We start from the raw sequence: 13,551 nt of genomic DNA on the forward strand, positions 1-13,551 counted from the left end.
TAAGTGACACCCATCCCACGGCGAAAGCCATTAGGAGCAACTGCGAACAATCCATATCAGTGTACCACAATGCACTGCTGTGCAGTACCGAACAGCCCTTTTGTGTACATTAACGAGGGGAGTCTGTGTACTTCCATTTTAATTACGTCATCGTCAGTCGTCGTACTTCGTATTATCAGCAGCATGTGCATTCTGTGTACCTGCAAAGTGACAGCTCATTATTTACGTCTTGATAATGCCTAATTGAGTTTCTGCATTATCAGCCCGCTTAACTCAGCAAATGGGCGCCTTTTTAGAGCGCATCTCGGAACCTCAGTGGACATTTGGAGTTCGACAGGGTGGAACGTCTGTTCGTAGCACCAGAGCTTCGGAAGGTCCTCTGTCCCTCTTTGCCATGCGGTAAGGCAAATTTCTGATTTTCAAACACAAAAACAGGTTAACAGCCAAGTAACATAAGTTTATCTTTGCCACTAACAATACAATCACGCTATGTAATAAATATTAACTGATCAAGTCCCTTTATGATCGCTCATTTTATATCGTCTTTGTTTAACACTAATACAAGACAAAGGGGCCACACAAGCGGAAGGAATTCAACAAATCTTTAACTGTTTTCCAAACATTGCTGTATGCAAACGCCCGGGCATCGTTCTTGTTATTCGTATAAATAGCGAGGATTTCTTTCCTGAGCTTTGAGCAGAAGTTATCCCAGGCATCTTTGCCAGCGTTAGTAACCAGTGAGTTTTGAGGCCAAATATAATTGATCGCCTTGTTTCTCAAAAATCTGAGAGACGCTTTTGTTGTGACATGAATAGGAACCTCCCTAAGGCAGCTATATCCAAGTGGGTGGTTATGAATTCGGATTAACTAATAATATAAAGAAGACTCAACTAAGATCTGTGCGTTTATTCAATGCGAGAGCGTCACGAAAACGGAAACGCTCCACATACTCGGGTGGGAGATTGCACTAGAAATCAGTTCCGCATCACCACCGGTGTTCAGATCTGTAGCCTTCCCAATTTTCTGCTAGCGGAGTCGGTCTAATAAATAGTCAATGTACCTGGTAACAGTTATACACCTCATGCACTGAAAGAGACAGCTTCTACTACAAACGCAGTCTAATTTGGCACTACGCGCGGGGAATGTTGGGAGCGACCGTAGGGATGATAGCCGGACCAGTGGAAAAGCCAGATTCCCTTATGCTCTGTGTCTCCGAGGGTAATCCCAAATGTAAGGTATCTTATTTTTATAAGTACAGAACTCTGTTTGTGTGGTAGTTGATCACACTGTTATGAAGACTGCTTCACGCGCTGTGTGTAAACATGCGCACGCCGCGCTGAGGCGCTCAATCTTGGCTTGGCAGCCGTTGAGAATGCAGCTCCCGTTGGATGTTACCGCCAAGTGCGAATTGCGCGTAGTTATTCGGTTTTTGTACGCAAAGGGCACTGCGCCGATTGAAATCCATCGCCAATTGACGGAAGTGTATTGTGAGTCGTGCATGGATGTCAAAAATGTTCGTGTAGAGATGTTGCAGCTGGTCGGACCGAAATTCACGACGAACAAAGGAGCGGGAGAGCGTCAATTTCTGAGGAGACAGTGTTGGAGGTTGGGCACTGGGACCACAATTAACGCTGACAGGTACTGTGAGACTGAAAAAACTCTAACGGGCAATTCAGAACCGGAGAAGAGGAATGTTGAGTAAGGGCGTGCACATTCGCCATGACATCGCTCGGCAAACCGTTGCTCTCCTGCAACAGTTTCAGTGGGATGTAATCACCAACCCACCCTATAGCCCTGACTTGGCGTCCAATGACTATCACCTGTTCCCTAAGTTAAAAGGACAGTTGGCTTGAAAGCGATTCAGCTCCGACGATGAGGTGAAAGACGAGGTTCATAACTTTCTGAACAACATGGCGGCGACCTGGTATGACATGGGCATACAAGAACTGCCACAGCGTGTACAAAAATGCATCGACAGAAATGGTGATTATGTCGAAAAATAGCTAAATTTTCAAGCTGTAAACTGATGTAGACCATTGTAGAAATAAACAGGTCTATGTACTTATTAAAAAAAAGGAGACCTTACTTTTGGGATCACCCTCGTAGCTAGACTGAGCGTATAGTACGCATAAACGTACTTACAAGGTACACGCTTTGTATCAATGTATACGTACAACAGCTTGCCGTGCACCTGACGGTACGCGAAAATCCGAAACATGTCAGCCATTTTAATTTTCTCTGTAAACCGAGAAATCAGATTTAGTGGTGGTCGTCGTAAAACTAGTGCAAAATTTAAGCAACATTAACAGATACCTAGTTGCTCAAATGACTATCAAATTGTCGATATCTGTTTGTATTAGTACATCGTCATCGACTTGAGCTACGCGGGGTAGTCGCGCGGTCTTTGGCGTCTTGTATGGTTCGAGCGGCTTCCCCCGTCGGAGGTTAGAGACCTCCCTCGGGCATGGGTGTGTGTGTGTTGCCCTTAGCGTAAGTTAGTTTAAGTTAGCTTAAGTAGTGTGTAAGCTTAGGGGCCAATGGCTTCAGCGTTTGGTCCCATAAGATCTTACCAGTCATCGACTACATTATAAATGGTCAAGTGTACGAATTCATCCTCATACTCCAACTAAAATATTTATTTGTTTATTTACATTTTGTCGTAAACGTTGCAGTATTTCTGCATGGCGGTGATTGGATACCATTAACAAACTGCACCGTACAGAAAAATAGTGTTACTACAGAGGAACACATTCTTAGTTCGGAGAGTGAGATGTCGCTAAGGAAAATATCGTAGTTGCTGCAACAGCACGAATTGGAAATATTGGTTTGGCATTACAAGTTATACAAGGGCTATTAGGAAAGCAAGGTCCGATCGGGCGCGAAATGAAAACCACAGTGAAAAATCCGGTGAAGCTTTGCACAGGTGAGTTGGGCAATGTGTGTAGTATATCCATCGGATCACGTCGCTCTTTTCAGATCTTAGCGCACGGTGAACACGTGAAGATGCCTAGAAAATAGTGTCTCTCCTCAAGTATGAGGGCCTGGTGAGAGATTTCGCTTGAATTCGTGCAGCCCACGTAACATAACTGTCATGCGTTTCCTGGAGGGGCAATGAAGATGCTACTGCAGCATTTTCGTAGGGAAGTGTTCGATCACGCACAGCACAGCACAGCACAGCCCCGCGAAAAAAAACCATTACTTTTAAACTGCCTTCTATGACGAGAATATTTCAAAGTTGGCACAACGCTACGACAAATGCTTAAGTCGGAGCAGCAACTATGTGAAGAAGTAGCTGAAGGTGTAGTAGCTCACTGTTGCAAATAAAACTTTTTTTTTTATTTTGACAGTGGTTTGCACACTGCGGCCGATCGGACGTTACTTTTGAATAGCCCTCTTAGGTTGTACTAAAACGAGCCTAGACTTCTGCGTGATAGTCGATACATTTCGTTTTCCGGTAAACATATCGCGTAGGAAGGAAAGTTATTGAAGGAGGCATCTTCTCTTGAAAACTTTCAGAAAGATATGCTATCTCCAGAGCGGGTAGCTTACATAGATAACATATTGACAAGTCTTGCTTTGCGACGCCGGCTGATTATACACTCCTGGAAATTGAAATAAGAACACCGTGAATTCATTGTCCCAGGAAGGGGAAACTTTATTGACACGTTCCTGGGGTCAGATACATCACATGATCACACTGACAGAACCACTGGCACATAGACACAGGCAACAGAGCATGCACAATGTCGGCACTAGTACAGTGTATATCCACCTTTCGAAGCAATGCAGGCTGCTATTCTCCCATGGTGACGATCGTAGAGATGCTGGATGTAGTCCTGTGGAACGGCTTGCCATGCCATTTCCACCTGGCGCCTCAGTTGGACCAGCGTTCGTGCTGGACGTGCAGACCGCGTGAGACGACGCTTCATCCAGTCCCAAACATGCTCAATGGGGGACAGATCCGGAGATCTTGCTGGCCAGGGTAGTTGACTTACACCTTCTAGAGCACGTTGGGTGGCACGGGATACATGCGGACGTGCATTGTCCTGTTGGAACAGCAAGTTCCCTTGCCGGTCTAGGAATGGTAGAACGATGGGTTCGATGACGGTTTGGATGTACCGTGCACTATTCAGTGTCCCCTCGACGATCACCAGTGGTGTACGGCCAGTGTAGGAGATCGCTCCCCACACCATGATGCCGGGTGTTGGCCCTGTGTGCCTCGGTCGTATGCAGTCCTGATTGTGGCGCTCACCTGCACGGCACCAAACACGCATACGACCATCATTGGCACCAAGGCAGAAGCGACTCTCATCGCTGAAGACGACACGTCTCCATTCGTCCCTCCATTCACGCCTGTCGCGACACCACTGGAGGCGGGCTGCACGATGTTGGGGCGTGAGCGGAAGACGGCCTAACGGTGTGCGGGACCGTAGCCCAGCTTCATGGAGACGGTTGCCAATGGTCCTCGCCGATACCCCAGGAGCAACAGTGTCCCTAATTTGCTGGGAAGTGGCGGTGCGGTCCCCTACGGCACTGCGTAGGATCCTACGGTCTTGGCGTGCATCCGTGCGTCGCTGCAGTCCGGTCCCAGGTCGACGGGCACGTGCACCTTCCGCCGACCACTGGCGACAACATCGATGTACTGTGGAGACCTCACGCCCCACGTGTTGAGCAATTCGGCGGTACGTCCACCCGGCCTCCCGCATGCCCACTATACGCCCTCGCTCAAAGTCCGTCAACTGCACATACGGTTCACGTCCACGCTGTCGCGGCATGCTACCAGTGTTAAAGACTGCGATGGAGCTCCGTATGCCACGGCAAACTGGCTGACACTGACGGCGGCGGTGCACAAATGCTGCGCAGCTAGTGCCATTCGACGGCCAACACCGCGGTTCCTGGTGTGTCCGCTGTGCCGTGCGTGTGATCATTGCTTGTACAGCCCTCTCGCGGTGTCCGGAGCAAGTATGGTGGGTCTGACACACCGGTGTCAATGTGTTCTTTTTTCCATTTCCAGGAGTGTATATTCCAACGTCGAAGAATCTGTTTTATAAATCGTTTCTTCTGAATGATTTTGCAGGACAATTTTGTCTTCCGTCCACTTTATTGATATACCAGCCATTTAATGATTCACAACTATTATACATCAGGCACCTTACGAAGCTATCCAATATTCTCAGTTTTGTGGTTTACATCTCTAACAAGAAATTACAACATTGCTGTGCTGATTTCCAGGACATCCTACATATTTGTTTATTTAAGTTGTGTTTGCCTTAAAATTCCAAATAAGTTCTTCAGAGTTGGCACACATCCAATCACGCAGCCATGACGACACAAACGTTATGCCACCCAAGCAGTCATCACAGACATCAACACGTACATCTGCACGACCACTCTGCCATTCAGTTCACACCTAAGTGTTTGGCAGAGGCTTCATCGAGCCACCTTTAGACTACTTCTCTATCGTTGACTCTGGAACTGCGCGTGGGAAAATGAACGCTTCAATGTTTCGTGCGAGCTCTCATTTCATTTACTATATTACGATGTTCATTTGTCCCTATGCAAAATAAATAACAATTAATTGAACAAAATATTTTCGTGCTCGGAGGAGAAAGTTGGTGGTTGAAACGTCGTGAAAAAATCTCGCCGCAACGAAAAATTTCTCTGTTTTAATGATTGCCATGCCAGCTCGCGTATCATATTCGTGGCACTCTCTCCCCTATTGTGGGGTAATACAAAACGAGCTGCTCTTCTTGGGACTTTTTTGGCGTCCTTCATCATTCCTGTCAGGTAAGGATTCGATACCACGCAGAAATACTCCAGAAGAAGACGGACAAGTGTGGCGTAGGCAGTGTCTTTTGTAGACTTGTTGCACATTCTAAGAGTTCTGCCAATAAAACGCAGTCTTTTGTTCGCCTCCCGCGTAACAATCTGTCATCGTTGGATTTATGTTGTTCGTAACTACCTAGATCTTTAGTTGAAGTGACGGTCCTTAGATTAGTGTGATTTATCATGCAACCGAAATTTAACGGTTTCCTTTTAGTACTTAGGTAAATAATCTGACTTTTTATTATTTAGAATCAATTGCCACCTTTCGCAGCACGTAGATATCATGTTTAAATCATTTTGCAATCGGTTTTGATATTCTGATGACTTTACTAGATGGTAAACGACAGCATCGTCTGCAAACTTGTGCAAAGTAATCGCGAGATCCGCACATGTGTGAAGTATCGGCAAGATACGCACTCGCAGCTTCCCTAATACTTAGCACCGCTCTCACCAGGACATTAGCAAACAAGTATGTGGTATTCTTGCCCTGTCCTGGAGCCCAGCACTGTGTATGAGACTGACTTGGACATGTGATAAAGTAGATCTACATCTACGAACATACTCCAGGACCTTAGCAAACAAGCAGTGTGGAATTCTCGCCCTGTCCGGGAGCTCAGCACTGTGTATGCGACTGACGTGGACATGTGATAAAGTAGATCTACATCTAAATATACGCGCATACTCCAGGACCTTAGCAAACAAGCACTGTGGAATTTTCGCCCTGTCCGGAAGCCCAGCACTGTGTATTCGACTGACTTGGACAGGTGATAAAGTAGATCTACATCTACGAACATACCCCAGGACTTTAGGACCTTAGCAAACAAGCAGTGTGGAATTCTCGCCCTGTGTCGGCCGTTGTGGCCGAGCGGTTCTAGGCGCTTCAGTCCGGAACCACGCTGCTGCTACAGTCGTACGTTCGAATCCTGCCTCGAGCATGGATGTGTGTTATGTCCTTATGTTAGTTAGGATCTAAGTCTAGGGGCCTGATGACCTCAGATATTAAGTCCCATAGTGCTCAGAGGCATTTCTACCATTTTTTCTCGCCCTGACCGTGAGCTCAGCACTGTGTATGCGACTGACTTGGACATGTGATAAAGTAGATCTACATCTACATCCACGAACATACTCCAGGACCTTAGCAAACAAGCAGTGTGGAATTCTCGCCCTGTCCGGGAGCCCACCACTGTATATGCGGCTGACTTGGACATGATAAAGTAGATTTACATCTACATCTACGAACATACTCCGCAAGTCACCGTATGGTGCATGGCGAAGAGTACCTCGTACCACTACGTCCTGGTTGATGTGGATATGAGGGCTTAAAGTTAGCGGTAATGAATGGTCATAGGTCGTGGTAGAAAAAATACACTCAAAACATGACAGAACCACTTCTGTCCCAATTAACCCCTCCACACCCTTCGCACATTCCTGACTGGACAGTCCGTGCACTCAACGTCCTGCATCTTTTGAACAGAGGCAAAATCGCAGCTCATAGGACACGCTACACGCCATCCATCAGCTACTTCCATTACCCTGTGCTATTTCCGCCGCTGAAGAAATGCAGTGAGCAACGGCCTTTTGCGAAAACCTGACTGAACATGCTAGTCATAATGTTCGTTCGGGAGCTCGTTGACATGGAACTGCATTCACTGATGGCATCACTTTGAAAGCGATTTTCATTGACAAGGTGTGACACTCGTCTCCCTCCCCTGTCGGTTAGGATATTTTTATGGATATTGTTCTAATGCCGTTTTACATGGCAGCGAGTGGAACGCCATTTCTTGCAGACACTTTTAGACAGTCCGTTTTGACAAATCACGCAACCTCATTCAAGGTGCGGCCACATTCAAACTCGACAGCTCCTTTCCGTCATTCTGTCGCGTGTTTGTCGATCCAGCTTACTGTGCTGATTCCATACAACCGATATATACACACACACCACGTTACTACCATACGTCAACGGTGAAACGCCTTACATACAGGCAACAAAAATCAAGGGATACCTCCCAATAGCGTGTTGGACCATCTTTCTCCAGGAGTAGTGCATGAAGTCGACGTGGCATGGTCTCAACAAGTTGTTGGAAGCCCCTGCAGAGAAACTGAACCATGCTGTCTCTATAGCCGTCCTTAATTGCGAAAGTGTTGCCGGTGCAGGATTTTGTCCACAAACTGACCTCTTGAATGTGTCCCATAAATGTTCAATGGGATTCATGTAGGACTATCTGGGTGACCAAATCATTCGCTCGAACTGTCCAGAATGTTGTTCAAACCAATCGCGGACAATTGTGGCGCGTTGTCTTCCATAAAAATTCCAGTGTGGTTTGAAAACATGAAGTCCATGAACAGCTCCAAGTAACAGAACGTAACCATATCCAACAGATGACCAAGTCCCTGCCATGTAAACACAGACCACACCATTATGGAGCCACCACCAGTTTGCACGGTTTCTTGTTGGCAACTTGGATCCACGGCTTCGTGGGGTCTGCGCCACGCACAGAACCCTATCATCAGCACTTACCAACTGGACCGGGACTCAGCCTATCAGGCCACTATTTTTCAATCGTCTGGGGTCCGGCCGATATAGTCACGACCCCAGCAGAGGCGTTGCAGGCGATGTCGTGCTGTTAGCAAACGCACTCGCGTAGATCGTCTGCTGCCATGCACCATTAACGCCAAACTTCACCACGCTGCCCTAATGGATGCGTTCGTCGTACGTTCCACACTGATTTCTGCTGTTATTTGATGCAGTGTTGCTTGTCTGTAAGCACTGACAACTCTCCAGGAACGCTGCTGCTGTCAGTGGTTAAGCGCAGACCGTCCGCCACTGTGTTGTCCGTGCTATAAGAGGTGATGCCTGAAATTTGGTATTCTTGGCGCGCTCTTGACACTGTGTATCTCGGAATATTGAATCCTCTAATGATTTTCGAAACGTTGTACCATGTGTCTAGGTCCAACTACCATTCCGCGTTCAAAGTCTGTTAACTAACACAGTGCGCCAAATTCGTGTCGGACACCTTTTCACATGAATTACGTGAGTGCAAATGACAGCTCTGCCAATGCAGTGCCCCTTTACACCTTGCGTACGTGATATTACTGCCATCAGTATATGTGCATATCACTATCCCATGACTTTCGACACCTCATTGTACGACTAACTGGTAGTAGTTCTGCACAACCTCCAATGCTCCAAAGTAACTGGCGTGTTCCTTCAAGATAGTCACTAATATTTTGTCCAGTGAGTTTACGTATTGTCGTGCACCTCTGTGGCTGAGCCGTCAGCTCTGCTGACTGAGAAGCACAGGACGCGGGTTCGATTCCCGGTATTTTTCTTCGCTGCGAGGGCTGGAACGGGGTGCACTTAGTCTCTTGAATAAAACTGAGAAGCTACTTGATGGAGTAGTAGCGACTCCGCGTCACGAAAACTGACAACGACCGGTGCAGCGGTGTGCTGGTCCGACGCACCTCGAAACTGCATTCAGTGGTGCCATTGGCAATGGGTGACTCGGCGGCCGGTCGGTACAGATAACCCCGCGAGGGCCTGTGGACCGAGTTTATGTTTACGAGTTTATTATGTCTGTTTAAAGTGGACCTCTATGATCACTTCTTAGAGATTTCAAAGCGATCGAAATTACCGACTGAAATAGTGCACTGGTAATTATACACTGAGAGGTAAAATGAAGTTTTCTGAGGAGTAAAAAAAAAGGGTTCAATACTGTTTGAACCACGCAACTAAACTGATTGGAGAAGATAAGTACCGTTATGACTATTTAGCAAGACTCTAATAATGATTACGTAAATACCAATAACTACAATCTTTTTAAAAATACTAGCCTTAATATGTGACACAACATGGTGGATTACAACTTGTGAAACGAATGCGTGAACATCTTCTTCGTCACATAGGCCACCCATTACACATGTAGTTTGTACTTTGTACCACGCATCTGTGACAGTAAAACTGAGGCATATACACGAAATATGCTTAATATCTCATGAAAATGCATCGTCCGAGTTGTAGATACGCGCGTTAGATTCCCGGGTTTTTTTCTCGCTGCGAGGGTTGGAACGGGGTGCACTTAGCCTCTTGAGGAAAATTGAAGAGCTACTTGATGGAGTATTAGTGACTCCAGGTAGTTTCCACAATCGACCAGAAATTGTTTCATTATTCACTTCTCAACAAATAAACGAACTGCACGTGCACACTGTTTTTATTGCGTTCGGTAAATAAAGTGACCGTTTGATAAGTTTATTGCAATAAATAAACAAACTTCTGTAACCGGTTGGCTTTATTTGTCGAAAATGTATTTACGGTTGCTGCTACAAGCCATGTTTAAAATTGCATTATTATTATTATTATTATTATTATTATTAGTGGCAGTGGTGAGATACAAAGAATAGTCCGCCTCGTTAGGTGCGTAGTCAACGCGGCAGAGCACTATTCAAAGGGGCGTGGGTCTGAGCCCCGGTCCGGTAGATTTTCTTCTTTCATGGACTGGGTGTTGTGTTTTACTCACGTTCGTATCGTAATAATTTATTTCCACAACTGAGATGGCTGTAGGGGTACATCCCAAAAGCCAATTAATTAAAAGCTATAAAAATCATTTGCAGTCTGAAGTACTCCAATTTCTGCCCATTCAGAAGTATGTTCAGCGATCAAGTGATTCACAAACTAAGTATAGTGCACACGTTTTAACGTCGTTCATTTTAAATGAGGGTGCAGGTTGTGGTTGAAGCAAGTGTCGCTAGGGAGACGAGTAATGCCGAGGAAGCATGTTTTGCAACAAGTGTCTATCCTCAGTGGGGACACTTAGCTTTCTTCCCTGAGAAGGAGCTCTAGGTAATGCGTGTGATGCACTGCGAATTACATCATCATTCTACTTTTAAAAAAAGTTGCTGGAAATAAAGAGTACCAATTGTCTCATTGACTCATTGGTTCTTGGTTTAATAAAACACCTAGAAAAACTGATTATCCCTTATCTTTCGTCATTTTAAAAATAAAATTTCAAATAAACTTATTTTTCTTTCTAAAGTTTATTTAGGAACTAACGTTGATGATGGTGAGGGGAGGGTACTAGCTAATTCTGATTGCACTCAGGTGTAATAGTTTCAGTAATTCTGAGAACCACTGCACCCGTGTGTGCTTCTGGATTGAAGACTGCCTTTTGAGAAGTGAACAGAACAGCTGAAGCAATGACAGGCAGCTAAAGCTGCCTGCTAGAGTCTTCAGCGCGCGCGCATGCAAGTGGAATAGCTCATCCGGGCACAACGCCGTGGCGAAAGCGACGCAGTGAAGCGAGAAATCAAATTAACTCAATATGATGTTTTTGTGGAGAGCTAGCGATGAGGAGTTCCTGTCCTGTCGCTTGGAACATTGCTATGACGGTCACGTCGAACGGCTTTTCTCACTGCAGAGTAAGTAAACTTAATTGGAATTACTGACTTCAAGAGCGAGTTTCAGTGGCTTTGAATATTTTTATCAAGTTTAAGTCGTGTGCCATGCGGGTAGCGTACGTGATTACATCTTCGTTGCAATCTCAGACACAGATATTTTGAAAGGGTCATTTTAATTCACATGCTTCAAAAGTGCGTTAAACAACTGCAGACTGCTTTGGGATTCACTCTTTTTGCAGCTAACAGCCATTGTGAGCGAGTGAAGCTCGTTTTTTACGAATTCACTGGGAAGAATAAATGCTGCAAATTGGTTGTTTTCAGTTTCATTCCTGTTATAATACATAAATTACTAATATATTTACTAAGCAGATTTTTAGCTAAGACATTACGTTCTAAAATAACGTGTTTGTTGCCTACTTAAATTTAATTTTCGATTGTATTTGCATTTCTGAATTTCAAGATGACTGAAGAGCCAAAGAAACTGGTATAGGCATGCCTATTCGTATACATAGATATGTAAAGAGTAGGAATACGCCTATGTAAGACAACAACTGTCTGGCGCAGTTGTTAGATAGCTTACTACTGCTACAATGGCAGGTTATCAAGATTTAAGTGAATCTGAACGTGGTGCTGTAGTCGACGCAAGAGCGATGGCACACAGCATTTCCGAGATAACGATGAAGTTCCGATTTTCCCTTACGACCATTTCACGAGTGTACCGTGAATATCAAGAATCCGGTAAAACATCAAATTTCCAACATCGCTGCAGCCGGAAAAAGATGCTACAAGAACGAGACCAACGACGATTGAAGAGAATCGTTCAACTTCACAGAAGTGCAACCTTTCCACAGGTTGCTGCAGATTTCAATGCTGGGCCATCGACAAGTGTTAGCGTGCGAACCAGTCAACGAAACATTATCGATATGGGCTTTCGGAGCCGAAGGCCAACTCGTATACTGTTGACGACTGCACGACACAAGGCTTGACGCCTCGCCTGGACACATCAACACTGACATTGGACTGTTGATGACTGGAAACATGTTGCCTGGTCGGACAAGTCTCGTTTCAAATTCTAACGAGCGGATGGACGTGTATGGATATGGAGACAACCTCATCAACCTATGGACTCAGCATGTCTTCAGAGGACTGTTCAAGCTGGTGGAGGCTCTGTAATGGTGTGGGGCGTGTGCAGTTGGAGTGATTTAGGATCCCTGATACGACTAGGTAGGACTCTGACAGGGGACACGTACGTAAGCATCCTGCCTGATCACATGCATCCATTCATGTCCATTGTGCATTCCGACAATTCCAACAGAACAATGCGACATCCCCAATTTCTGCATAGTGGCTCCAGGAACACTCTTCTAAGTTTAAACACTTCCGCTGGCCTTCAAGTTCCCCTGACATGAACGTTATTGAGTACATATGGGATGCCTTGCAACGTGCTGTTCAGAAGAGATATCCACTCCCTCGTACTCTGTCGAATTTACGGACAACACTGCAGGGTTCATAGTGTCAGTTCCCTTCAGCACTACTTCAGACATTAGTCGAGTCCATGTCATGTCGTGTTGCGGCATTTCTGCGTGCTCCCGAGAGCCCTACACGATATTAGGCAGGTGCACCAGTTTCTTTAGCTCTTCAGTGTAGTATTCCATATTTTCACCTAAGTATTCCATATTTGTACCACATTTCCACAACCTGTTTCATTTATAGGTGTTGCTTCAGAAATGACTTCACGAGCTCTAAAGCAGTGGTATGAGTCTGCTATGCAAACAGCAGTTACAAAATTAGAGAAAAGAAGAGGGTCTTCTTGAAAGTCACAAAATCTTCATGTGCCAGGGCCAATCTGTTTAAGCTAGTAAAATCGGAGGGGATTGGTTCCATGCCACGATGAAAACCACAGCGTTTGCATGCCAATGTGGGTCACACTTTACACTGATGTTGAACTCCTGATTCAGCTACAAAGACCAAACCTGGGTCAAAAACTGTACTACGTCCTGAGAAAGAACAACTGCTGCCTGAATATAGCATGACAATCAAGAGCATTATTTTTTGGTCTTACCCAAAAGGATCTCCAACTGATTGTACTTCACTTTGTCAAAGCCAGTAATATTCTGAATCCATTATTGGGTTAATGGCCTGAAAGAGTGTGGTTCCACCTGCTGTTGACATCCCGCCGACGAGTTGGTATTTAATGAGAAAGCACGAAGTGAAACTGAACAAGTATACATCAGGTCTTTGCGTTTTCGAAAGGAGCACACGGATGTCCATCCGAAATGATAAGTAGGAAAACACAAGAATCCTAAGTACAAGTCTGGGCTGCGATTTGAATAA

General features: G+C 45.4%; 1 protein-coding gene across 1 annotated transcript in view; it reads left to right on the forward strand.

Annotated features, from left to right (window-relative positions):
• Window positions 1–345: 345 nt before the first annotated feature.
• Window positions 346–13,551, forward strand: part of LOC124711647 (glucose dehydrogenase [FAD, quinone]-like) — a 193,707-nt gene continuing 180,501 nt past the window's right edge. The window contains exon 1 of the mRNA XM_047241833.1: window positions 346–399. Within this exon, the coding sequence (XP_047097789.1) occupies window positions 395–399 (5 nt within the window). The 5' untranslated portion in view covers window positions 346–394. The remainder of the gene's footprint in view (window positions 400–13,551) is intronic.

The sequence above is a fragment of the Schistocerca piceifrons genome, chromosome 8 (assembly GCF_021461385.2).
Source record: "Schistocerca piceifrons isolate TAMUIC-IGC-003096 chromosome 8, iqSchPice1.1, whole genome shotgun sequence".
NCBI lineage: Eukaryota > Metazoa > Arthropoda > Insecta > Orthoptera > Acrididae > Schistocerca > Schistocerca piceifrons.